We start from the raw sequence: 22,294 nt of genomic DNA on the forward strand, positions 1-22,294 counted from the left end.
AAGACGCCCGGGCAGGGGGGTCTTGCTCTCCCGAAGGGGACGAGAGCGCTTCCGTCGATGGCCGAAACGCTCGAAGTCTGCAATGGGGAGTCGATGAGGGATGGTTGCAACCGTGTTGAATTAAAAAGTTTTCTTAAGGTAACGTGGGGTATAGAATCATCGTGTCGTAGTCGTGTCCGCCGTTTCCGCTGTAATGGAGTTTGACCGTAAGCCTCCTGTGCTGTAGTCCGGCCCACCGGGAGAGAAAGAGAGAAAGTCCGCCGTTTGAGAGGCTTAGGCACCCCGCTCGCGATCACCGTCTGGCTTGGGGACAATCACATAGTCAGCACAACTTGCGCTCTCGGACATGGCCTTGATCGAGTCCGAATCGCCGCCCTCCTTCAACGGGGAGGATGAGGGGACGGCGGCACCGGGGTCCGGTTGCGCTCGCGCTCGTCGCGGCCGGAGCACGAGTTGGGAGGGATGGGAGACGGGAGACTCGAATTCACCTTCGCTTCCTGCAGGTGTCGGCGGGAGTCCTCCCCGGACGGCAGGCTGGTTCTGCTGGGCTGTGCCGGGCCTGCTGGCGTTCTTGATCTGCTGCTGCAGATGGTCCCGCTGCTCCCATGCGCGGCTCAAGTCGGCGGCGGAATAGCCCTTCTCGGGAGGGGCCTGGGATTGGCCTCCTGGCGTGCCGCTCTGCGCGCCGCTGCCGCCGGGGTTGTCAGGGTTGGTTTGCATCTTCAGTCTTCTCTCCATCTCGCGGATACGGGCCTCGAGAGCCTCGAGTTCGGATGTCTGCGCGTCAATTTGTTGTTTCCTGCATTGCGACGACGGATCAGTAACCTTTTCTTTGTTTGCCAGCTTTTGCTCGGTGGCGTCGCGGTTGGCGGCATGGCGTTTGGTGGGGCTCGGCGAGGCAAACTGCGGGCAACTGACCGCTTGTCGACCTGCTCGTCCAGGTCTGTGACGCTGTTTTCAATGCGGAAGATGTCCATCAATTCTTGCGAGAACATCTGCGCAATGGTGCTGTATTGGTTGTAAGCGTCAGCGTCATTCGCAACATTTGCGCGCGGCGCGCCCCAACTGCGCGACCGCGCAGTTGCGAGAGGAGATAGGGGCAAGGGGTTGCGACCCACGATTGCGGGCGGCGGCCATTGGGCTGCCAGTCGCGGTCGAGTTCCTCATCCGTCATCGTCATGGTCACGGCTTGGTCTAAAGGGCGAGCAGGAAAAATAATATGTACGCTTGGGAAAACAGAAGTGATAATTAGATGCGATGCGGCGATGTTGAGACTGTAGGGACAGTGAAGTGTGGGAGTTGGGAGGAAGTCTTGGATTAGGTTCGGGTCAAATTCAATGTTGCTCTGCAATCAAAAGGGTCCCGGCTGGAGGGCAAGAATTCGTTAGCGCCAGGGCACACTACTGTGTAGGTGTCCACGGGTGCTCCTGAGCAACCTGGGTGGGTTGAATGACATGGCCTGTTCGGGTAAAGCGGAGTGTCTGGTCAGGGGGTATGCACGGCATGGCAAGGCAATGTCCAATGCAACTCCCCCGAGATCTCAGTGGACCCGAATCCGACTTCTGACGGGCCTTCGGCACGGTCGACGACAATGAGAGGTGACTGCCAGGGGTCTGGAGAGGAGAAATTTGGAGGGGTCTTACTCCTTACGAAACCCGATTCTGACGCCGACTCAGTCTGCGCAGGGCTGTCGGAGGCACCTGCTCTCCCTTAGGTGCACGAGAGCACTTTCTGACCCAGCCGTCCCAGCCTGCTGACCCGACCCGGGCTTCCATATCCGCAGGTGACTGGAAATCACAAGCATAACCCTTGCCCTCTTGAGGATAACCAAGATCCAGCCATCAATGATTGAATTGAACTTCCCTAGTATGACGGCATCGGTTGAGAAGGCGGGACAGTCTTGTTGCTTTTGTGGTACGATCCCTGAGACGATCCAAATCTGCACAGAGCCTCGCCGAAATCACGGCCGAGTGCATAACGGACCTCATTTTCCATTTGCTGCTACCTTATGCACTCCTTTCCATGTTCGAACACAAATGACGCGACGGAACCCGAGAAGCTTGGACTTCAGTTTTCAGTCAGAAACCCCCTAACCCTTGCACCCTTCGCGAGCTTCCTTGGCCGTATCGCAGATGCACCTCAACGAGGCCTTGCAAGCTAGGATTAAATCCCAAGGCCTAGTCCCCTGGAGTGGTCGAATGGATTGCCTACGGGTAATAAGTATGACCTTGTCAGAAGACTACGTCAGTACTAGCTCGGCGAGATCCGCGTAGGGCTGAGGGGTATGCTAAGGAGGCCATGTCGCCGTGTCTCAACTCTCAAGAAGGGCAGGGCATGACGTGCGTGTTGACTCCCACAACGGGGATGGTCGGCCCCATGTTTGGTGACCGTTGACCGAGACAGGTCCAACTGATTCAGAACGCCACCGGAAATCCGCTGTTTCTGGGGTCCATGACTCTGAAATGTTCTCAGGAACTGCGGTGCGACCTGACGGGCGGGGCCGGCGGTTACGAGAAGGTTGTGAAGATATCAACCACCTGACTCAACCTCTTCTGTATTGTTGTCGTCAATATAGCCTTCCAGTCAGTTGGTCTGGATCTTCCAGGAACGTAAGCGATACCCACTCGTGTTGGTATAAAGGAGAAGCGTTGCCAGCCAGTGTCTCAAATGACACAAGGATAGATCACAATACGTTGGAGTAACACAATATAACATCCGATGGCCGTTCATTCTTCCGATGTTCCGCGTAACGCATGCCGATACTCCCAACCACACACCTCAGAATCATTTGCATCCATGACAGGCCCGCACTAGACATACTGGGCCGTGACTGAGCTACATCGCTGACCATTTATTGTATTGTACAATGTCGAAGCGGAGAGATCTGGACAGCGTTGGTTACAGCTAGTCTGCTTATACAAGAACACTCCATGCCAAGTGAGGCGAAGCTCACGAACTGCTCAAGCTCACAGTGCAGCTCACAGTCCTGAGTTGTCCTTCTTGGCCAGGTAATCGAGATACTCGTTCCCGTTTTCCTACGGCCACTTGCTTGGGTCGTTGGGGTTGTCGCGAAACGTTCGTTGTATCCTTCTGGACGACGAGATAGGCGGGCCACCAAGGAGTTCCGCAGCGTAGAGTATCTCGGTGGTACTCACGGGCGAATTCCTTCGGATGTAATGCCCAAGAGAGATCATTTTCTGGTGCCTGATGCAAAGGATGCTGGGCTTTGGTCACGGCTGGGACCAATCTCGTAGCTGCTATAGAAGGGGGTAGGGTGCGAAACACTGCAATCGTGATCAATGCGGTGTGTGAAGAAACGACAGGCTGGGCCGCTGATGTAAATACCCCAGAGTATTGGCGGTGGATAACAAGTTCCTCATTTCTGACAAGTTCTCCATTGCTGCTGTGGTCGGTGTAATTGCTTATAGTCTGGTAACGCTTCGGAATTGTGATCTTTTCCTAATGGTGGGTGGTCAGCTGAAACTGAATGAGCTGTAACTATACGACCAACCAAACATGCAACTAGGCTCAAGGGCAAAGCGCGGTGATGAACCGCAGAGTAGCCATATCCTCATGCATTCGTGTTTGGGCGATCGAGGAAGTAGGGGAGTCGTAGTGGTTGAAAAGGGAATGACGGGTGGTTAGGCACAACTGAGGTTCATTCCGAATCTTGATCTTTTGGTTGACCACATGTCCGCAGGGCGCATATGCTATGTAAGGTAGTCACGAATAGCTGGCTTACCCTCCCAGGCCGGAAACAAAGTAAACAAAAGCAGGAAAGAAGAAAAGAAACATGAAGAAGAAGAGAAGAAGGAGGTGGTGGGGAGAGAGGAGGAAAAAGGTAGAAGAGAAAAAAAAGGGAAATTGAAAGGAAAGGACACTGCAGAAAAGGAGAAAGGGATGCAAGGCCGCTTGGTTGGGGTTACATATTGACGGTCATGTTATATAGGTAATCTCCCGTCGGGCGGCCGAGCACCATAGTCCTAGAAAGCCATCTCTCTACCACGGGCATCCGGTGCACATTGCTTGGTTAAAACTGGGATTACTTGTTCAGTAGCTCAAAGCAGAAAAGATTGGAGAATGTGTATAGCTATCCGTTTGATATGGTCTCTGTGCTCGAGGGGTGGTCGAACTTTACAATCAGCGACTTACAGTACGAGGGCCATACGGACTAGGTACCTAATCTAGCAAACCTTAGCACCTCCTGCCTTCAAGTTCCTTCTAAACCTCGAAAATGGAGACGTCACTCCAAATGCCTCAATCGCAGATTCGTGAGCGTAGATGCTAGAGATAGAGACAGTACAGGATGTACTACCCCTGAACCATTGTTTTGCTGCAGCTAACGTTAGGGGTCGCCGTCACCACAGTGACCGCACCAACATCAGCCCCACTTTAACCTCCAGTCCACAAGATTCTGATTTTCACTGGTCACCTACGCCTTTTCTCCAACCACCGCGTCACAACACCCTTAACGCTCCCTCGCCCTCGCATGCAGCGCACCAACGCAATGAGCATTTCCTAAGAAATGCTAGAGCATTAGAGGAGCAGTTCGCCACAATGCGGCTCTTCCTCGTCCGCCACGGGGAAACGGTCGACAACGTCGCTGGCATTTAGTACGTTCCTCCGCCTCCGTACCCGCTAACTCTGCATTTATTTTTTCAAATCATGTTACGAAGTGAACAAACCGTGCTGACCATCCCAGCGCAGCGCAGGAACCCGCGACTCGCCGCTCACCTCCCACGGCGTGCTGCAGGCGCGCCGGCTCGGTGCACACCTTGCCGCGCTATCCGCCCGCATGGGTCCCGTTCGGCACGTGTTTTCTTCCGACCTGAGGCGTGCTGTGGAGACGGCCCAGGCCGTGGTCGATGCGTTCAATAACTCCCGCATCCAAGCCAGCCTCAGCTCGGAAGCGAGCCAGGACGAGGGCGGAACTGCAGACTCCGACGCCGCGGCGAGGCTGGCGCTGGTCTCGCTCCCCGAGCTGAGAGAGCGCGATTTCGGCTCCGCCGAGGGCGCGAAATACGGCGTGGTGTCCCTGACGGATGCTGAGACGCGCGAGCAGATGCGTGCGCGCGCTGAGAGATTCGTGCAGGAGCGCTTTCTGCCGCTACTGGAGAAGCACGGTAAGGAGGACGGGTCCGTCGTGGTGGTCGCTCACGGGATGATTCTCGACTCTCTCTTGCGCGTGCTTCTGGCCAGGTTCGGCCCGTCTGATCTGACTCCGCTGGGGAACCCGCGGGCGGCGGTTTGGAGCAATACCGGCTATGCTGAGCTCGTTGTCACCGTTAGCGCTCCCTGCGCCTCGGGGGCTGATGGCCCAGAGATTCCAGGGTCGTCGTCGGTGGATGTGGTGCCTGGTGATAGGGTGCCCACGCCACTCCCGAGACACCAGGAACAGCGGATTAAGCTGGCCCTTGCGGGAATCAACGTGCTGAAACACCTCGACGGCTTGAAGAAGACTCGAGGCGGCATCGGCAGCGCCCAGTTCGACAAACGGCAGAGGACAATGGATTCGTTTTTCGGGCCAGCGGCAAAGAAGCCGAGAGCCGAATGACGTCTTGAGGGCTTAACGGGATATCCGTTAACGTCCGCCTCAAAAACCGATCCTGATGCCCTTCAGCTGTTATGGTAAGCCTTGATCTCAGTTTCGTTTCGCCGCCCCTATCATGATGATAGAAACAATGTTCACAGACCTGTACCGAAGTACTATGTGGAAAAACTTGTCCAACCGCTATCTGAGATAATTCTGTCCCTCTCACGTCATGCGTTCAGTTTTGGCTTCCAGTTGCTGACCTCTGGAAAACCTAGGCTACATTCCGCTGATCCACGGGCCCCCTGGGGCAAACCTAATGATGGAGGGTGTGGGCAATGTGCCTATGAGAGGCCTAAACTGGATTGCGCTCCTTAAACTACACGTGGATACCTGTGATGGATAGAGAAGAAGCGTAGAGGCTCTTATAAGCAATGCTGCAATCTGCTTGTGTGTGGTAGCATTGGCATCGATAACGTAGATCTTCAGCATCCCAAGCCGCCGTTTCTTCATGCGTCATGGCTGGTCTAGAGATCGTGAATATCACATGTTCATCCGTTATGCCCGCTCCTCATCCTCTCCCTCGTCCTCTTCGTCAGAAGGGACCAACCCCTGCGCCTCCTCGGAAGGTAACATCCGTGGAAACCACCCGTACTCAGCGAAGTCGACCATCCTCTCTCCCAGCGCCCCGATAGTGACTGTGACGCCCTCACGTCCTAGCGCCACCGCTTGGTTGGCCGCCCCCGACGGCTCCGAGCTGTCGTTGGTAAGCGAATGCAAGGTACGTAAGGTAGAAGGAAGATTTGCTAAATTAAAAAGGATATACACATACCGAGGAGATATCACCCCTTTGGAATTGATCACCCTCTGCCAGGGGACATTTTCGCTATTGAACCGCGCATTATTACTGTCCTGGGAGGAGCGGAGCTGTTTGAGGCAGATGCCAACTTGGCGGGCGCGTTGGGCTAGAGAGAATCATGAAACGTTTTATTGTTACCGATGAGCCACTGAGTTGTGAAGAAGACGAGAGAGAAAGAGAGAGAGCAACAAAAAAATGTGCGGTACAGTTCACATACGGGTGCCGACGAGCTTGGCGATGTGTCCGTAGGTGGTCACCTTGCCGTGGGGGATCTCCTGCACGGCGCGGTAGACGGCGTTGAAGAAGGCTTGTGCTTCGTCGGAGCGCGGCATCGCTGGTTTCCTCCAGGGGAGGGAGGAACAAGGCCTTGTATTCCGTTTTTTGAGTTATTACCTAGAGTTGTAGACAAAAAAAGATTACTGGTACTTTAACGGACAATCCAATGTTGCATCTTAGTTAAGGTATGGCCTTTTGGCGGTGCAGCTCAAGAAGCCCGTTCCAGTTGACCCTGGCGCAGCTGGGTTAGGGATAGACATGGTCAACCCCCACCCCCCTTCCACTCCCTTTCCCCTTATTTCACCCACCACCGAGGGTTTAGATGGTCCATGGAACCTTCTCCTCCATCAGCCCTTGAGACTTGAGATGTTAGGGACAGGCTCCATTTCTCGGTCTCCCCTTTGCTAGGACCAACGACCTTGTCCGTCAAAAGTGATCCTGACTTCGGAGACGACGCCAGACCAACACGCAATTTTGCCACAAAGTCGGGCAGAATGAAATGGCGTATTCTCTCTAACGTATACTAGTACATTACATAGGCGGGCACGGAATAGACAGGCAGAACAATTAAGGTACTTCAATTTGCGTCGCGCATTTTCCACTCGATGAAAGCAAGCAAGCGCCACCCAGTCGCGGGTTCCGATATCCATGCCTACATCACTAAAACACCACACCTCTATCTAACACAGCGCTCTGAATCGAGGAGGATGCTGCTGCTTCGTTCTGTTGCTTTGCTGACTTAAACCGCCGCGGCGTCCCAACCCCCCCCAAGTTTGAGATCAAGCCGCAAACCTGTGAGGGCCCAACTCCAACTTCCAACTTCTTTTCTCTCTTACCCCCTAGCAACCCTCCGCCTCTTCACCGCCCCACCCCCACCAACACCGTCCTCATGCTGCTGCTGCTCATCATCCGCCGCCGCCCCCTCCTCCTCCGCCGCCGCGGCGACATCACCATCATCCCTGACACTCTCCGACCCGGCCGCGGTGACCCCGCCCACGACACTCGCCTGGCGCGTGCTCGTGCCCGTGGCAGCGCCAGCGGGCGGGACGTTGCGGCGGACCTCGGCCGAGCGCAGCTCGCTAAGCAGCTTCTCGACCTCGACAAACATGGCGCGGGCGTCGTTGACGACGCCGAACTCGTCGACCTTGTAGCCGAGCGAGCTGCTGCTGCTGCTGTTGTTGTTGTTGTTGTTGTTGTTGTCCTGGTGGTGGTGGTGGTGGCCGGCGCCCTCGGCCTCCTCATCGGCGCCGTCGTCGCGCCGCAGGAAGGCCGGCCCCGGGCCGTGGTGCGGATCCGGGTTGTACATGATGGCGTTAGCGAACATGTGGGCCAGCTCGCGGTCGAGCTGGGAGCTGTTGATGATGCTCCGGGGCGGCACGAGGTCCTCGGTGCGCGGGAGCCAGACGCTGCTAGTGCCTGGGTCGCCGCCGTCCGGGAGGGCGGCCGCGGCCTGCGCGGCGGCGCGGTTGCCGTGGTTGATGGCCGCGCGGATGGATTTGAGGTCCTGCGGCTGCTTGATGACCTTGTTGTAGCCCGGCGCGTCCTTCTCGCGGATCGGAGCGGCAAACATGTTGGCCGACCGGTGGTGGATGATCTGTTCCATGGCGGAGCCGCAGACCTTGTTAAAAGAGCGCGTCCACAGAACAAGCTTCGGTCCACCGGGAGATGGCGATCCTTCGGGAGAAGCTTCGCGCATGTGGCTGGCTGCTGGTGTCCGCGCTGGGGTAGGCGTAAGGTCGTCCCGCTTCCGCTTGGTGGCGCGCAAAGGCTGGGGCTGGCCCGTGACACTCTCGTCGGCCGTGGTGTCGCCCGTTTCGGTTGATGGACGCGGAGTCGTCGCCTCGTCCTTAACTCTAGGCTCGACCTCTGCCTGCGGCGCCACCTTGGCTTGAGCATCAGCTGCTTGCGGCATTGCTGATGAACGGGGTGGTTGTCGGGGTTGAGGAGTGGGGCCACCAGCCTGGACTCGCTGCGGCACAGGCAGTCGGCCTGGCTTGTGCTTTGCTTCTCCTGGCACTTCCTGTTTCTCGGCTGTATCCTTCGTCCCTCCCGGAGCTGACGTCGGCGGAGGAGCTGACGCTTTCAAAACAGGGCTCACCGGCTCATAAGCGGGACTAGGCACATCGTCGTGTCCGAGTCGGAACTCGATTCCCGGTCTGGGTGTTGAGGGGGTCGAAGTCGATAGCCACTTGGTACCGCTGCCGTGCGAGACTCTCGGGGGAAGCGTCATCACAGGCGTCTGAGGGGCCGAAGGGACCGGGCTGAACCTAGCAGCTGGTGTGGGCGTTACGGTCGCGGGCAATCGTGGATGGATGCGCTCAACAGCTGCCGGCCGCGGAGGCTGATACGGAGAGCTGTATCGTTGGGCAGCATCTGGATGGATGGAACCTGCAGGAGGAACACCCGGAGGTATGTTGCACTGGGGAGTGTATGGAGCCTGCAGATTCGGATGCTGCACGCGAGGAGAAGAAGGAGGAGCCGCATGTCCTTGGCCGGGCCACGGCGGGGTCGGGGCAAGTGGCGGAGAGCCAGCTGGCATGGCCAGGCTCCGTCCCGAGCCGACCTGTCCCGGTGCCGGATGTGCTTGGCCAGCGTGAACATGGTGAACGGGAGCGGGTTGTCCGGGATTTGGCACATGATAACCCTGATATGGAGGCGGATGATATGGAGATTGTGGCCGGGGTATAGTGTTCGGCGCCGGGTTGGGAAGCAGCGGATGCTGTCGGTTTGGCCCCGTGCCGCTGCCTGTGTCCGCCGCGGGCCTGACAGGCGGGGATTGGAGAGGTGGCGTAAAATGGCTGGGTGAGTGTGGAGGGATCAGGACCTGCTGCGGAGCCAACGGTCTGCTGGTCTGTCCCTGCCCCAGAACAGGGCTAGGAATGGGCAACGGCTGCTGCGGAAGTCGCTGCGAAGGTGATGGCAGCCGGGGTGGGTATGGGTGAGTAGGACGATGTTGTATACTCGCAGCGCTCGTGGCCTGTCGCGGAGGAGCTGCATTTGGTTGGTACGGCGGCTCCCATTTCAGCTGTCCCTGTGATGGTAGCTGGGTGTTGGCCAGCGGAGTCCCAGGGGACTCTTTCGGTAGTTCAGCAGCTCCTGGACACTGAGAACCCTCGGTACCCGCAGGAGGTAAAGGGGGTGGTGCAGGTGACTGAGACGGAGGGGGGAAAGCAGGTACGCCTTGTGGTGGTTGTAGGACTTGAGGGACGCTATGCGGCGGCTTTGGGGTTGCGGCAGGTCGCGGGGGAGGTGTCTTGGAGGCATCTTGCTGGCTAAGCTGCGGGGAGCGCACAACTTGCGGAAGAGCCGGTGCAGGCGCCTGGGGCACCGGAGCCGCGTTTTCTGGGGCTCCTCCCTGTGGAGGTGAAGGTCTATTCCTGACGTCTTGCCGCGATGCTGGGTGCGGTAGCAATGGTTGTAAGGTCCGCTGGGGGTGTTGCGGCACTGACGGGGGCAACGGTATCTGCGGTGGTCTGGGCGAGGTGCCCGAGGATGGCCCAACGCCGTTAACCGGTCCCACCTCGTGCTTCCTCCCGATGTCTTCCACGATAGCCGGGCTCTCTGACTTCGGCATGCCGTCGGGTTCCCGCGGGCTGGCCTTCTCCAGCTCGGCTATTTCGCCCAGCAATGCCTCATACCGCTGTTCCCAGTGCCGTATCTCCTCGATCGCATGTCGTAGGTAGGCGTCGTGCACCTTGGCATAGGCCGACTCGATCTGCTCCACATGCTGGATCGCGTCGTTCAGCGTCAGCAGCGGGGGCGACTGTAGCCTGCACTTGCGCGAGGCCGGCGACAGGGCCCCATCTGATCCGAGTTCGGTCTCATTCTTCAGCTCCTCCCTCAGAAGTTGCAGAAAGTGATCTCGCAGGGTGTCGGCGCTCAATCGTCGCGCGTCGAACGTGGGTCCATGTTTGATGAGTTTGTTGTCTTGGAGGACTTCGGAGACGCGCGAAAAGACAGAGTCGTCGTCGAGGCCGAAGTGGGCGATTCCCCGAAACAGCAGCAGTGTCTCGAGCGGCGTATGCGGTGTGGCCGGAGAAGTCATGCCCCAGACTCCACCTCGGGGGAACCGAGGGAACCGCCGCGGCTCTGGAGAAGTTGAATCGGCGCCACGATCCGTGACTGCGAGTTCCCATCAGCGACCGGAGCCCTGCGCGTCGGCCTCAGCGCGCGAAACACGCAACTAGCAGCCCGAGCCGCACTCGCCCAGTGCTTCGAGAGATGGGGCGACGCTCGCTGAGATGCGGGGTGCGGGCCGCCGGGGCTTCACGTCTGTTGACACCAAATGTTGTGCCAACGGGAGGACTTGTTGCAATTGCGGTCGCAGGGATCACGTGATCGGAAGGTTGCCGTTAACTTTCTTGATTGCGATGATCGAAAAATGCGGATGGATTAGAAATTTGGTGTAACTACTACTAGCACGTGCATGGATGATGGCGCAGTTTGAGTTGGGGGTTAGGGTCCGTGGGCGGGAAGTTTAGAGCACACCACTGTTTATTACACCGGATCCATCCTGTGAATGCCTATTCAATTTCTGCATTCTAACGGTGAGTACCACTTGACCAGAATAGCGTAAGGTCATGTATATGTAATTCAGCCAAACCGGAGATCATCCGGGCTTTTTGTAGCGATGTTGGTCTTGCTGACTAAGACAGTCTAGATCCGCTCATGAGCAGATGCAACATTCCATTTTATTTGGTAGTGACTCCCTAGCAACCACATATTTGCGCGACATCGCGAGACACTCGAGGTCTACATAACTAGGCCGCCGCCCGCCACATCCAGAAGAGGCTGCGAGTCCTCAAGGTCCAAGGGCATATACTCCCCACCATGGGTCACCATAACATCCACTTTTCAGGCGACCCTCACTCAAACAGCGGAGCCTGGAGTCCGCCGACAAGCAGGGCAAAGTGAGCAAACACCCGCGATTCAAGTCGCGAATTCCCTACCTACTAAGTCCCAACTTTCAAAATGCTCCAGCCACTGGGCCGCGCTGACCGCCCGGATCTGACACGATCAGCTTCTGTGAGGAGGACTATGCCATCAGCTTTTATCTGGCCGAGTTCGTCAACGCATTGACAAATGTCGCGTATGGTATGTCAACCGCAGTGCCTAGCCGACAAGGCAATGCAGCCGGATTTCTATTACTGCCATGGTAAAGTGGTTAACGCCAGCCTATACCTAGTGTACCCCGCTCTGCGGTCCATGTACGGCCGTGGAAGCCGTGGCGTCTTCGCGCCGAGATGGGATTTCATGTCCGTCTCGCTGCTGGTGCTCGGCATCGGCTCGTTTCTCTTCCACGCCAGTCTCCGTCTGACGCTGGAGTTCGTCGACGAGCTCTCGATGGTGCTCCTGACATGGTCGATGCTGCAGGCCTTGCTCACGACGCGGCAGCCCCCTTTCCGGGCGCGCTTGATTTCCGTCGGTCTGGCCGTCGTCCACATAGCGTTCGCGGCCTTCTACATCAGGTCCGCGCAGATCATTCACCAGGTCTACGCCTTTTGGACGGCCCTCGCATCGATCTCCCTGAGGACCACGTATCTCTTTTACGGCCTTCAGCCTGCGCTGCCGGAGGCCAAGACCGGCGCGTGGAAGGTACGCATATGGCAGTCGGTCGGGGTATGTATCCTTGGATATCTCATCTGGAATGTCGATCTTGAGTACTGTGCCGAGCTCAGGGCGCTCAGGCAGCACATCCCGCTGCCCTGGGCTTGGATCCTCGAGCTGCACGGCTGGTGGCACATCCTGACGGCCATTGGGGCCAGCATGTTCATGCAGGTCGTGAGAGAGGTGCGGGAGGAGGCAGAGCGAGAGAAGAAAACGGAATGATTGGCGGCAATCGGATGCATAGAGATCCTGACCCTTATATACTTCATAGAGATACACCTCACACATCTGGGAATGGCTAACACGGGGCGATTGAGCGTGGTTTGTTGGAACTCTTGATTAAGCACGGCCACACTGGCACACATCCATATCGCCCAATAGAAGCGTGGAACCATATAGTGCTATACCCTTCTCTATAAGAAGCCAAATATCGCAAGTGACATCCCCTAAGCCGGAGCAGGAATTCAATCCTTCTAGAAGCTTGCAGCAAACAGATTCCAATGAGGAGACTTACTCAATCTCACGGTTCTTCGTCAAGAGCTGCGGGATAGATCAACAGACTAACCGGGTCCCGGGAACGGGCCGAGAGAAACTCAATCGGCTGGAATCTGCCGCACCATTTCACCCGGAGCAACCCTGATCAGCATGCACCGTTACCATACAGCAATATTGATAGTTCGGCAGTTGTCTCGTAGGGACCTTATATGTTCACATAGAGGGGCAGTAATATCCCCCCTAATCTCACTTAATCTGGGTATTCACATCGACCACGTTGTCGACCCGTTCATCATGGTCGGAAGAGGGCCAGCTTTCAGGGGTAAGAGCTTCTCCTCACGCTTTCTCCTCACGAAGGTTGTACTGAATCGGAGACGATTCCTAGAGGGCAGACCATAGAGCTACCTTCTTGTTAATACTTAACAGGGCCCTACGCCTCCGTTCAGATATTCATGTGATGCGGATACCGATACCTCTCCTTAAGCTCGCACAATCAACATGGCCGTCTCTATCTCTCATTTCCTGCTCGTGGCTTCGGCGGTCGTGCTGGTATCGGGACAGTTTGGGCAGATTCCAGCGCCCAGCCCTCATGCTGGTTGTACCGAGAGTTCGTTTTCCATTCCGAGCTGGCTTATCCAGAACGTGAAGTACACCGACGACAATGTCACGTTCGATCTCCAAAACCGGGCCACCAACAGCACTGCGAGCTTGGGCTGCCCGAGGAAGGAAAGCGGCTATAACCCATGCTCCATCCAAGGGCCGCCGTCATCCAACCTCACGCTGGGCGCGGCGGTACAAGTAGGCGAGACCTCGGCAACGTTCCTGGTGAAGGAGACTTGGACCTGCAGCGACCGTGGGAAATCGTACGTCACGCCCGTCTCTTCCAGTACTGATAACTCCAATGCTGAGGTGACCACACGGGCTAACCATCTGCAGCTTGACATTCAACGCAGCAGGGAACAACTCTGCTGCACTGAACTACACCTCACCAATCCTCGTCAAGGGGTCCCTCTATTCGCCCGTGGCCATCACGCCCGCGTATGCCGACGGGCCCAAGGGCCACGACTCGCCCGGATGCACAGCCAAATCGGAGAAGCCATCCTGGGTGCTGTCGCTCATCCACTTCACCGACGAACCGGGCGACGCCTCTACCGCGCCGTTCCAGAACTTCAACCTGATCGTCACCAACCCGGCCACGGGGTACCAGGCCAGCTGCATGCCCGGTGGCTCCTTTGGCGACACCCCGAATCTGTCTCCCCTCGTATGTGCCGGCGACGAGTTCCAGTCGTCCAGGGTTGGCCTGCACCCCATCACGACGCAGGCATCGTTCGATCCGGTGACTTCATCGTTCACGCTGAATCAGACGTGGTTCTGTGATGACACCGATGCCGCCAAACCGTAAGACAGCAACCCCTTCCTCCCCCCCAACATCCAGACCTACCCACCACGGATGTGGTCCAAGCTGAAGCTGACCTGACATCACAATCATCCAGTCTCCAGATCAACGCCGCGGGCAGCACCACCCTACCGCTACAATGCACCACCCAAGAAGTCAACAACAACCGAACCAACAAATACTGCACCGTCGACGGCGACGTGACACTCCCCGGCAAGCTCGGCACAGTCGTGACGCTCGCGCCATACTCGCTCGAGGACCCGACCCCACAGTCGCGCGGCGACGGCTGCACGCTGACGTCCATCTTCCACCCGGCCTGGCAGTTCAGCAACTTCGAGGTCACCACCATCGCCGACGACCACACCAACTCCTCCTCCGTCGTCACCAGCTTCGAGGTGATCCTGGCCGCCGAGAACCGCGGCTTCCAGTACCCGATCCCCATCTACCAGGGCCAAGCCCTAGGAGGAGGAGACGATAATGATGATGATGATGGCGGGTTCTTCCAGTGCGACATTGGCGCGGATGGTGGCAATGACCTGCCGCTGTGGCCGTACCAGTGCAGGTTTAGGTATGCGCCGGAGAGGAAGGAGCTGGTGCTGGAGGCCGAGTGGGCTTGTTTGGATTTGGATGGGGCGAATCCGTGAGTCTTTCTTCTGAAGTCTCTTCTTCTATTTCTCTTTACTTTCTGGCTGGGATGAGTTTTATACTGACCATGTGTTAATATAGGGTCAAATTTAGCGGCGCGACGACCACTATCATCAACAGCTCGCTGACCTGCGAGACGGTCGATGGCCGGTCGCGGTGTGCGACGGCCGATCCTGGGTATACCTGGGTTGCTGAAATCGCGAATGTCACTTGGGGGAAGCTGGAATAAGGATATTCAGGAGAGATGGTTCTAGCAGGATGCCTACTGGCAATGAGCCTACAATCCAACTTCGTTGCGCAGCTTGTGCATTTGGTGCGGGTGAACGTATTGATTCCGGCTGATGAGGCTGGTGACTCTTGTCGACCCCTGATTGATACACACTCTTCGGTATTCCTGGCATCCATCCATACCTCACTCAGGTCTCCTCAACACACTGCCCCTTATGCGCCTTCCAGTCCGCCCGCTGACACTCCCTCGAGCAATACTTAACCTTCCGACACCGCGCACACGCGCGCAAGGCACCACCACTAACACCACCACCACCGTCCTTGGCCTTATCCGCGCCGCAGACGCGACAACCCCCCTTTTGAGTCTGCGAGCCACTGCCCTCCTCCTCCTCCTCCTCCTCCTGCTCCTCTTTTTTGAAAGGATCAATTTTATCGCGCATCTCATCAAGAAACGAATCGAGCTCATCAACAAGCGGACAGAAAAACGCCGGCGAAAGCGCCGCGCGCACTGCATATTTCGCCACGCTCCGCCACTGCGGAACACCATTGGGTCCTCCTTCCCCAAGAAACCCATCCGGAAAGACCCCATTTCCACACGTACAAAGCAGCGGCCGACCATTCTCAACCTCCAGCGGCGGAGCCCGCGGGCCTCCGACCCCGGCATAATACTCACACCCTCCACCGCCGCCGCGGTGCGCCCAAGTAGTCCGACAGCGCTCGACACACGCCGGGAGGACGTATTTCCACAGCCTCAGCTCCGCATCATCGACTTTGACCTGCACAACCACAACCCCCTGCTTTCTCAGGGCACCCAGGGCCCCGGCGATGCGCGGCATCAGCGCGTCATAGAGCGGCAGGGCCGCCACGTCCAGCACCACGGTGCGGTTGGCCAGGTCTAGGCGCAGGGCCGACACAAAAAGCAGGATGTGCACGCCGCCGTTGGACGGGTTGCTCAGGCCGAAGATGTGCGCCTTGCGGCCGCCCTGCAGGCCCGTATAGTGCATGAGGAGCGAGAAGAGCGAGTCCTTGAAGTCGAGGCGCGTCTGTTCCGCTGCTGACCGGGGTAAGGATGGGTCGTCGCGCAGACGGCGCTCGCGAGCTGAGAGCATCCCGGACACGTGAGGGGTCATCCATCGCCGCAGGTTGGGGTGCTGGGTGGTGTCGATGATGGGAAGGCGTTCGAGGTTGAGGTAGGGCATGTTGCAGGCTGTTGGGAGGCCGTCGCTGTCGAGGAGGACGGGGTATGTGAGAGCCTCAGAGGGGGTTTGAGACGGGGATGTCACCGCTGGCACGACGACTTCGATGTAGGATGACTTGCGTGCTACTCGCGTCTTGCATTTCGACGGCATCAAGGGGACCGGGAAGCGCAGTTTGAGGGGAGGGGCTTTGCCGACTGAGATTGCAAACTCGCAGGGTGATGAGGGGGTCGTTTGGACTTGGCAGCCACCTTGTAGCGCTGACTTCAGGTCACCAGAGATGAAGTCGATACGGCCCGTCAGGGAGGAGACTTTCCCCGTCGCCGAGCAGATGCTGGCGACGATAGAGGTCTCAGCTCCGGTCTTTGAGAGTCCCGGACTGACCATATCAGCTTCAGCAAATCCGCAGACTGACATTCTTCCCGTTTGATTTGGAAGATCTTTGCTGAAGTACACGTGTTCAGCATCGCCCAGAGTCGTCCCGAAGACGTTCATATCAACCCCCAGGCGGCCGAGGAATTGGGAGGCTGTGGCAGGCGTACTCTGGATTCCGAAGGCTACCATGGCGGTTTGCGGCTCCAGCAGAAGCACCCAGGTTGGACATTTGAACGACGCGAAGAGCGGCGACTCGCCCTGCCAGCCAAGCGGGTCGTCAGTCAGGTGCAATTTGAAGTCGCCGCCTTGTCTCGAGCCGCTCGTGGATAACTGCCCGAAGCCGATTTGAACCGCCGCAAAGATGTTTTGCCACGCCCCTGACTTGGATGCAGGTGGGCTTTGCACTAGGCAATGGAGCGGTGGCGTGCTGGTGCTTTTTATTTTGCCATCTGTGAACAGTGCTAGCTTTGCTCGCGGCACTTTCAGCGTGACGGATACCACAGGGGGTATGTCCGCCCAGTCGAGCAAGTTTCCGACGTGCAAAGAAGAGGATCCGCCGGTGTTGTAGCGTCTCTTTAGAATATCCACCGTATGGACGTCGAGCAGATGCATGTAAAGGTAGAGTTCTTGGATGTAGTTCATTCCCATGAGGAGACTTCTGTCGTTCTCGATGCTGGCCAGGAGAACGTTCATTGTCTTGCCCCAATCAACGAGAACACGGCTCTTGACAAGACGAAGGAACGAAACGAAGCCCACTCTGGTGTATTGCGGCAGCGAGAACTTACGCAATGTCGCGATGTTGCCAGCGATGGAGAACAAGTGCGAGAGGTCCTCCCCGCTGAACATCCGCTGATAAACACGATACAGGACCTCAGCCAGGGTCCCTTCATCGAGGCGTAAAGCCTGGAGCAGCAGGGGCGATGATGATGTTGTCCCGCCTTGGGCGAAGGGACGTTTCCATGCGATTCTGACAAACGACTGCCCGATCCCGAAATCCGGTTTGCCCCCACGGGCGACGAAGTCCAAGAGCGCTTCCTGTCCAGCCGATGCTGGCGAAGCGTTGGTCCAGTAATCCAACGGAAACAAGCCCAGAAGAAGAGCCATGGTCGAAAGGTGGCCACAGAGCATATCGTCGACAAGGTCCTGAAGCGACTTTCCTTGTTTTACAAGAACTTCCGTGTAGAGAGTGGCTGCAGGTCCACCACTCAGTAGCGGCGAAGTGGCAGTCAGGACGTTGAGAGCGCCCAGATGGTCGGAAAGGTTGGATGTATCGATGACGGTGAACAAGAGCGGCGCTGAACCCTCTGGGCCGTAGTCGTCTTCGTCCAGAATCAACGGATCCATGTCCTGCCGATGGCGATACCAGCACGCAGACTTGGCGTCCCCCGTGGCCCGCCGGCATTGCAAGGTGTGGGAAAGCGCAATCGCGTCTCCGGCAAAGAAACGGATTGTCAAACCGCTCAGTGCGGCTCTAAAGGACTTCGACCACATGCTCCACTCAGCGCGGGCAGCCTTCACCGGATTTTTGACGCTGGATGTCCCGCTCGCCGGCTGAAATAAAGGCGATTTGGCCGACAGCGGAGCGTAGGCGATCGAGATATGGAAGCCGAGCAATGGGTCGGTGCCGTAGTGGAGCGTAACGGCGGCATCTGGGGAGACGAACATGGGATTCGGATGGGTAGTCCGCGAGACGGCCGTCGCATCCATGTCGGTGATGCCATTCTTCCAGAAGAATTGGTGTAGGTCGTTCAACTCGGCAGCGTCGCCTAGCGTGGGAGCCGCAGATCGGAGACAACTGAGACTGAATTTCGCGCCCACATCGTCTTTCATCTTCCTGCTTTTCTCGATCGCGGCCTTGAAAGACTCCTCCAGCCTGCGCCGTGCCGTCTCGCCACTGTTGAAGAAGTATGAGCGCCAAATCTCGGCGACTCTGGTCAGTGTTCCGCGGTCGCAGAACTTGATATGCTTCCCGTACTCGCCACGACGCCAGGTTTCCATGGAAGAGGCCAGGCCATGTAGCTTCTTCGCCTGCGCTTGGAGCCGCTCGAAGGAAGCTGGGCAGAGGTGCAAGTGGTAGTAGATGTCCCAGTTGTCATCGTCTTTCTGGCCGGCTGGGTCATCGATGATCAGAGACAGGAGAAGGATGTTTCGAGCTTTTGTCTGTCAATGCGGTCTGCTTTATATATAGTTGCAGGAGAGAGGAGAAGAACAGACCTAGAATTGCTCTCTCGGCATCACAGCATGTGATGTCCATTGGGCGGCCTGTAGATATCCAATCAGTGAATGTACTTCATGTGTAGAGGGAGTACCCTTGGCCTACCATCAGAGTGCGCGGTGAACAGGATGCTGCGGACATCTCCGCAACCAAGTAAGAGAATGTCGGCCTGTTTTTCGGGGGGCAGATTTTGTGTCAAGCATACAGCGGGCGTGTTGCCGATGGGATAGAAATGCGCCAGAAGGTTGGCAATCGCCGGAGTCAGCATGGTGTTCGTTGTGAGCGAAGACTCCCAGTCCAAGAATGTTGCTTAGGACGAGCGAAAGTTAAACTGTTCAAGTTTACCCACCAACAAATTAGCGCAGAAAAGGTGGGTGGACGTGGTTTCAAAAGGTTATCCTAAGCAACATTCATACCCGACTTTGGGCCGGTTGGTCGCGTCTGCAATGAGGCCAACTGCAGTGACACCTCCCAATTGACTCAGGTCGTGCGGCCACACTCCGTTTGCTCCCACGGTCTGCAGCCGTTTTTGTGGCAATCCGCCGCTGGCTTTCACAAATCACAACCTTGAACCTATCCAACCGAAAGGGAAGCGTGCACAAAACCGAATCATCCCATCTGTCGACTCCACGTCCGTAGCCAACTCTAGTGAGTCTAGTCTCTCCCTCGCCTCCTCTCCATCCAGCACCAAATTCTGCACCCCTCTTATGTAGATCATAGGTATGCTCTGAAGATCCCATAGGACTACACAGCCTTCCCTTGCTCAGCAGCGTCAATAGACCCCTGACTTTGGCCCCCCCGTCGGCCTGTCAGAATCTCATCTGACTCCGGTGCAGACCTGGAACCCGAAACCTGCTTGCTACCCTTCCTCTTGTCTCGCCAGAGGAGCAGTTGTGTGGTGGCAGTTATGAGGACTAGAGACAAACGCTGTCAGTACCTGCTTACTAGGTATCCATTATTACTGAGTAATTCTCCACGAGGAGGAGTCGGACCCGGCATTCACTCTTCCCCATGGCTAGTATCTCAAAAATAGAAAGAAAGAGAAAAAGCAAACTTACTGAGCAACACCTGCAGAACGATATCCCACTTGTAGCCCTTCTGAGCCGCTGGAAACTCCGTGGTCTTCCACACAAAGTTCGGGGCCTGGGGACACACACACCACCTCAGTCAGATCTGAATTCACTGCGCACCAGAACGACGCAAAAAAAAAAAAAAAAAGGGGGGGGGGGGGCTGGGGGGGCGAGGTAACCACCTACCACAGCCTGCACAACATAAGCAAAGTCATTCCCGGCGGCGACAAGCAGCGCCCGCTTCTCAGTGTCGTTGGAGCAGATCTCGTTGATCCAGCTCAGGATCAGGGGGCCAGCGCCATTCTATGACAGGTCGGGTTGTCGGGCTCAGCGGTGATATCTGGTTTTGGGGGGATCTACTGATAAAGAAAAACAAGCAGGAAAAAAAAGAGAGGAAAAAAAAGGAAAAAAGGAAGACTTACACCAAGCTGGCTCAACCAGTACACAATCATACGGCCGCGTATGTTGGTGTAGAGCGGCATCTTCAACATGAGCATGCTGAAGACGAGCTAAACGCGAGAGAGAAGTGTGCGTTGTTGCCTGTGTTAATAACTGAGAATTGCTTTGTTGCCCCCCGCGAGTGTCGCCTGGGTGAGTGGGTAAAGTAAGGTAAGGTATGTTACACATACCGTTATGATGGCGCCGGCGTATATGAATGGCCATCGAGCGCCACGGCAGGGTCCGTCGGAGAGCCAGCCCCATACGAGCGCCATGCCGACGAAGATACCCGTTGTTGGCAGGGGCACTGGAGGGAGGGGGGAGTATGTCAGTGTGTGGTCCTGCGCCCGGAATCAAACAGGGTCTAGCCACTCGTCTTTCTTGCTTGCTTGCTTACAGTTGTTGATCTCCGGAATAGTGAAATGCTTTCCAGGAACAGGCGGGGGGTTCGAGTTGAAGCTCTTCAGCCAGTACCCCATGGCCGCCTGCGGGCTACCGTTGTTCCAGATGACGTATATCATAGCTGTGCCAGGTATGTGTGCCCGTCAGTCCTCCGTACTAATTAACAGCAAGAATGGGACAGGGAAGGAGGAGGGGGATATAGGGAAAAGATGATTACGCAAAATATAGGTGTGCCAGCTCAGGAAGATGCTCCGTATCTTCTCCCGCGTCCACGGCTGCTTGCCGGCTCGCCCAACCGCCCGCATTCTCTGAACTGAGAGACGGTGCTCCTCCTCGGTCAGCCACCACGTCTTCTTGCCGCCCTGGGGCAGGTTGGGAAAGAAGAAGTATCCGGCTACGGCGAGCGGGAGTGTGATAATGCCGTCGATGAGGAAGAGCCAGCGCCCTGCCAGCCCAGTACAGCACGTAGGTTAGCGTTTTCACCTCTTTCTCTCTGCCCGGCACGTCCGCGGGATGGGTGATAAAGTAAGGTAGGTATGCGAAACACGTACAGCCCGTGTAGCCATGCACCCCATGCAGGTTTGTGTACGCGGCGGCTTGCAGGAAGCCACTGAACAGCTGTCCGATGGTGCCGGCGAGCCAGAAGATCATGGCGCGTTTGCCGATTTCACGCGGCGTATACCATGAGCCGAGCATATAGTGGATGCCCGGGTAGAAGCCGGATCTGCAGCCTGGTCAGGGAAGCACTGAGAAGTGGCGGGTACTAGTAACTAGTAACAAGCGGCGTAGCGGTTTGGTGCTGGGGAAAAGAGAGAGGACTTACTCGAAGAAGCCCACGAGGAAGCGCAGGGCGTACAGGGCCTTGTACGACTGCACCGACGCGGTGCAGATGGTCGCGATGCCCCAGCCCACTTCCAGCGACGGAATGACATAACGCGGCGAGATGCGGGTGAGCAGCAGATTGGACGGGATCTGTCCGATCACGTAGCCCACCGTCCAGATGGAGGTGCCTACGTCAATGACACAAAGCCGCAGTTCGTAGTCAGCATTCAGCATTCAGCATCCAGAGCATTCTTTGTGAGAGACGCACTTGTAACGAGTTCGTTGCCAAACATGCCCAGGTCCTCTTTCATTCCGCTCAGGAAGGCATTGTTCACGTTGGTCTGATCGAGGTTCTTGAGGAAGTATCCGATCGACGAGAAGGTGAGCACAAAGGCGTCGACCTTGAACAGCAGCATCCGCTGGTCACGGGGGAGCTCCCACGTGTCCCATAAGTAGCCCTTCCATGTCGCCACGGGCTGCGCGGCAACCTGGTCCTGGGAACCGCGACCGCTTGCTGACTCGGGGTCCATGCTTTGTATGCTTTGTATCGAATTATCGAGAAATGTTGGTGGTGTCCCGGGCCGTGCGCCCTCCTCGTCGTCGATGCGTCCCATGTCGTCCTGTCTTGCCTGGACAGAGCAGGGATATTGGCTGTATTGTACCTAGCACCAAGTGGTACCGGGAGAGGTCACCTTGGGTAGAGCTGCAACTTCCAGGTTATCGGTGAGACACACTGGAGA

General features: G+C 56.9%; 7 protein-coding genes across 7 annotated transcripts; 3 read left to right on the forward strand and 4 right to left on the reverse strand.

Moving 5' to 3' along the window:
• Window positions 1–185: 185 nt before the first annotated feature.
• Window positions 186–1,290, reverse strand: B0T15DRAFT_251659 (uncharacterized protein). Its single transcript, XM_062863188.1, has 3 exons — window positions 1,119–1,290; window positions 919–1,008; window positions 186–799 (listed from the first exon to the last, which is right to left on the reverse strand). Exons 1-3 carry the CDS (start codon window positions 1,178–1,180, stop codon window positions 274–276), a joined length of 678 nt encoding a protein of 225 aa, XP_062720503.1. The 5' UTR covers window positions 1,181–1,290; the 3' UTR covers window positions 186–273.
• A 3,066-nt stretch (window positions 1,291–4,356) lies between these two features.
• Window positions 4,357–5,798, forward strand: B0T15DRAFT_251752 (histidine phosphatase superfamily). The gene is made up of 2 exons (XM_062863189.1): window positions 4,357–4,613; window positions 4,708–5,798. The coding sequence occupies exons 1-2, from the start codon at window positions 4,558–4,560 to the stop codon at window positions 5,552–5,554; spliced, it is 903 nt and encodes a 300-aa protein (XP_062720504.1). The 5' UTR covers window positions 4,357–4,557; the 3' UTR covers window positions 5,555–5,798.
• A 290-nt stretch (window positions 5,799–6,088) lies between these two features.
• B0T15DRAFT_512843 (uncharacterized protein) lies at window positions 6,089–10,710 on the reverse strand (the record flags this gene model as incomplete). Its single annotated transcript, XM_062868007.1, has 5 exons — window positions 6,089–6,287; window positions 6,363–6,495; window positions 6,607–6,755; window positions 6,974–7,174; window positions 7,502–10,710. The coding sequence occupies 5 exons, from the start codon at window positions 10,708–10,710 to the stop codon at window positions 6,089–6,091; spliced, it is 3,891 nt and encodes a 1,296-aa protein (XP_062720505.1).
• A 506-nt stretch (window positions 10,711–11,216) lies between these two features.
• B0T15DRAFT_537420 (ceramidase) lies at window positions 11,217–12,714 on the forward strand. The gene is made up of 3 exons (XM_062869615.1): window positions 11,217–11,575; window positions 11,686–11,759; window positions 11,851–12,714. The coding sequence occupies exons 1-3, from the start codon at window positions 11,496–11,498 to the stop codon at window positions 12,492–12,494; spliced, it is 798 nt and encodes a 265-aa protein (XP_062720506.1). The 5' UTR covers window positions 11,217–11,495; the 3' UTR covers window positions 12,495–12,714.
• Window positions 12,715–13,265: 551 nt separating this feature from the next.
• Window positions 13,266–15,037, forward strand: B0T15DRAFT_558686 (uncharacterized protein; the record flags this gene model as incomplete). The annotated part of the gene is made up of 4 exons (XM_062870479.1): window positions 13,266–13,630; window positions 13,704–14,165; window positions 14,261–14,803; window positions 14,890–15,037. 4 exons carry the CDS (start codon window positions 13,266–13,268, stop codon window positions 15,035–15,037), a joined length of 1,518 nt encoding a protein of 505 aa, XP_062720507.1.
• A 150-nt stretch (window positions 15,038–15,187) lies between these two features.
• On the reverse strand, window positions 15,188–19,181 carry B0T15DRAFT_251800 (uncharacterized protein). Its single transcript, XM_062863190.1, has 3 exons — window positions 18,928–19,181; window positions 18,822–18,869; window positions 15,188–18,760 (listed from the first exon to the last, which is right to left on the reverse strand). Exons 1-3 carry the CDS (start codon window positions 19,088–19,090, stop codon window positions 15,225–15,227), a joined length of 3,747 nt encoding a protein of 1,248 aa, XP_062720508.1. The 5' UTR covers window positions 19,091–19,181; the 3' UTR covers window positions 15,188–15,224.
• A 385-nt stretch (window positions 19,182–19,566) lies between these two features.
• Window positions 19,567–22,084, reverse strand: B0T15DRAFT_399686 (major facilitator superfamily domain-containing protein; the record flags this gene model as incomplete). Its single annotated transcript, XM_062865022.1, has 10 exons — window positions 19,567–19,736; window positions 19,881–19,965; window positions 20,079–20,195; window positions 20,315–20,401; window positions 20,522–20,637; window positions 20,728–20,853; window positions 20,950–21,177; window positions 21,284–21,456; window positions 21,556–21,742; window positions 21,823–22,084. The coding sequence occupies 10 exons, from the start codon at window positions 22,082–22,084 to the stop codon at window positions 19,567–19,569; spliced, it is 1,551 nt and encodes a 516-aa protein (XP_062720509.1).
• Window positions 22,085–22,294: the final 210 nt, after the last annotated feature.

Source organism: Chaetomium strumarium (genome assembly GCF_033439665.1).
Source record: "Chaetomium strumarium strain CBS 333.67 chromosome Unknown B0T15scaffold_5, whole genome shotgun sequence".
NCBI classification, from domain to species: Eukaryota; Fungi; Ascomycota; class Sordariomycetes; order Sordariales; family Chaetomiaceae; genus Chaetomium; species Chaetomium strumarium.

Coding starts and splice junctions, on each gene's coding strand:
- B0T15DRAFT_251659 (XM_062863188.1), bottom strand. CDS start 1,180: ATGACGATGACGGATGAGGAACTCGACCGCGACTGGCAGCCCAATGGC. Junction 1,009..1,118: donor AATGGCCGCCGCCCGCAATC/GTGGGTCGCAAC, acceptor CAACCAATACAG/CACCATTGCGCAGATGTTCT. Junction 800..918: donor GACGAGCAGGTCGACAAGCG/GTCAGTTGCCCG, acceptor GTCGCAATGCAG/GAAACAACAAATTGACGCGC.
- B0T15DRAFT_251752 (XM_062863189.1), top strand. CDS start 4,558: ATGCGGCTCTTCCTCGTCCGCCACGGGGAAACGGTCGACAACGTCGCT. Junction 4,614..4,707: donor GACAACGTCGCTGGCATTTA/GTACGTTCCTCC, acceptor ATCCCAGCGCAG/CGCAGGAACCCGCGACTCGC.
- B0T15DRAFT_537420 (XM_062869615.1), top strand. CDS start 11,496: ATGGGTCACCATAACATCCACTTTTCAGGCGACCCTCACTCAAACAGC. Junction 11,576..11,685: donor CCGCCGACAAGCAGGGCAAA/GTGAGCAAACAC, acceptor TGACACGATCAG/CTTCTGTGAGGAGGACTATG. Junction 11,760..11,850: donor ATTGACAAATGTCGCGTATG/GTATGTCAACCG, acceptor GCCTATACCTAG/TGTACCCCGCTCTGCGGTCC.
- B0T15DRAFT_251800 (XM_062863190.1), bottom strand. CDS start 19,090: ATGCTGACTCCGGCGATTGCCAACCTTCTGGCGCATTTCTATCCCATC. Junction 18,870..18,927: donor GTTCACCGCGCACTCTGATG/GTAGGCCAAGGG, acceptor GGATATCTACAG/GCCGCCCAATGGACATCACA. Junction 18,761..18,821: donor TGCCGAGAGAGCAATTCTAG/GTCTGTTCTTCT, acceptor GACAGACAAAAG/CTCGAAACATCCTTCTCCTG.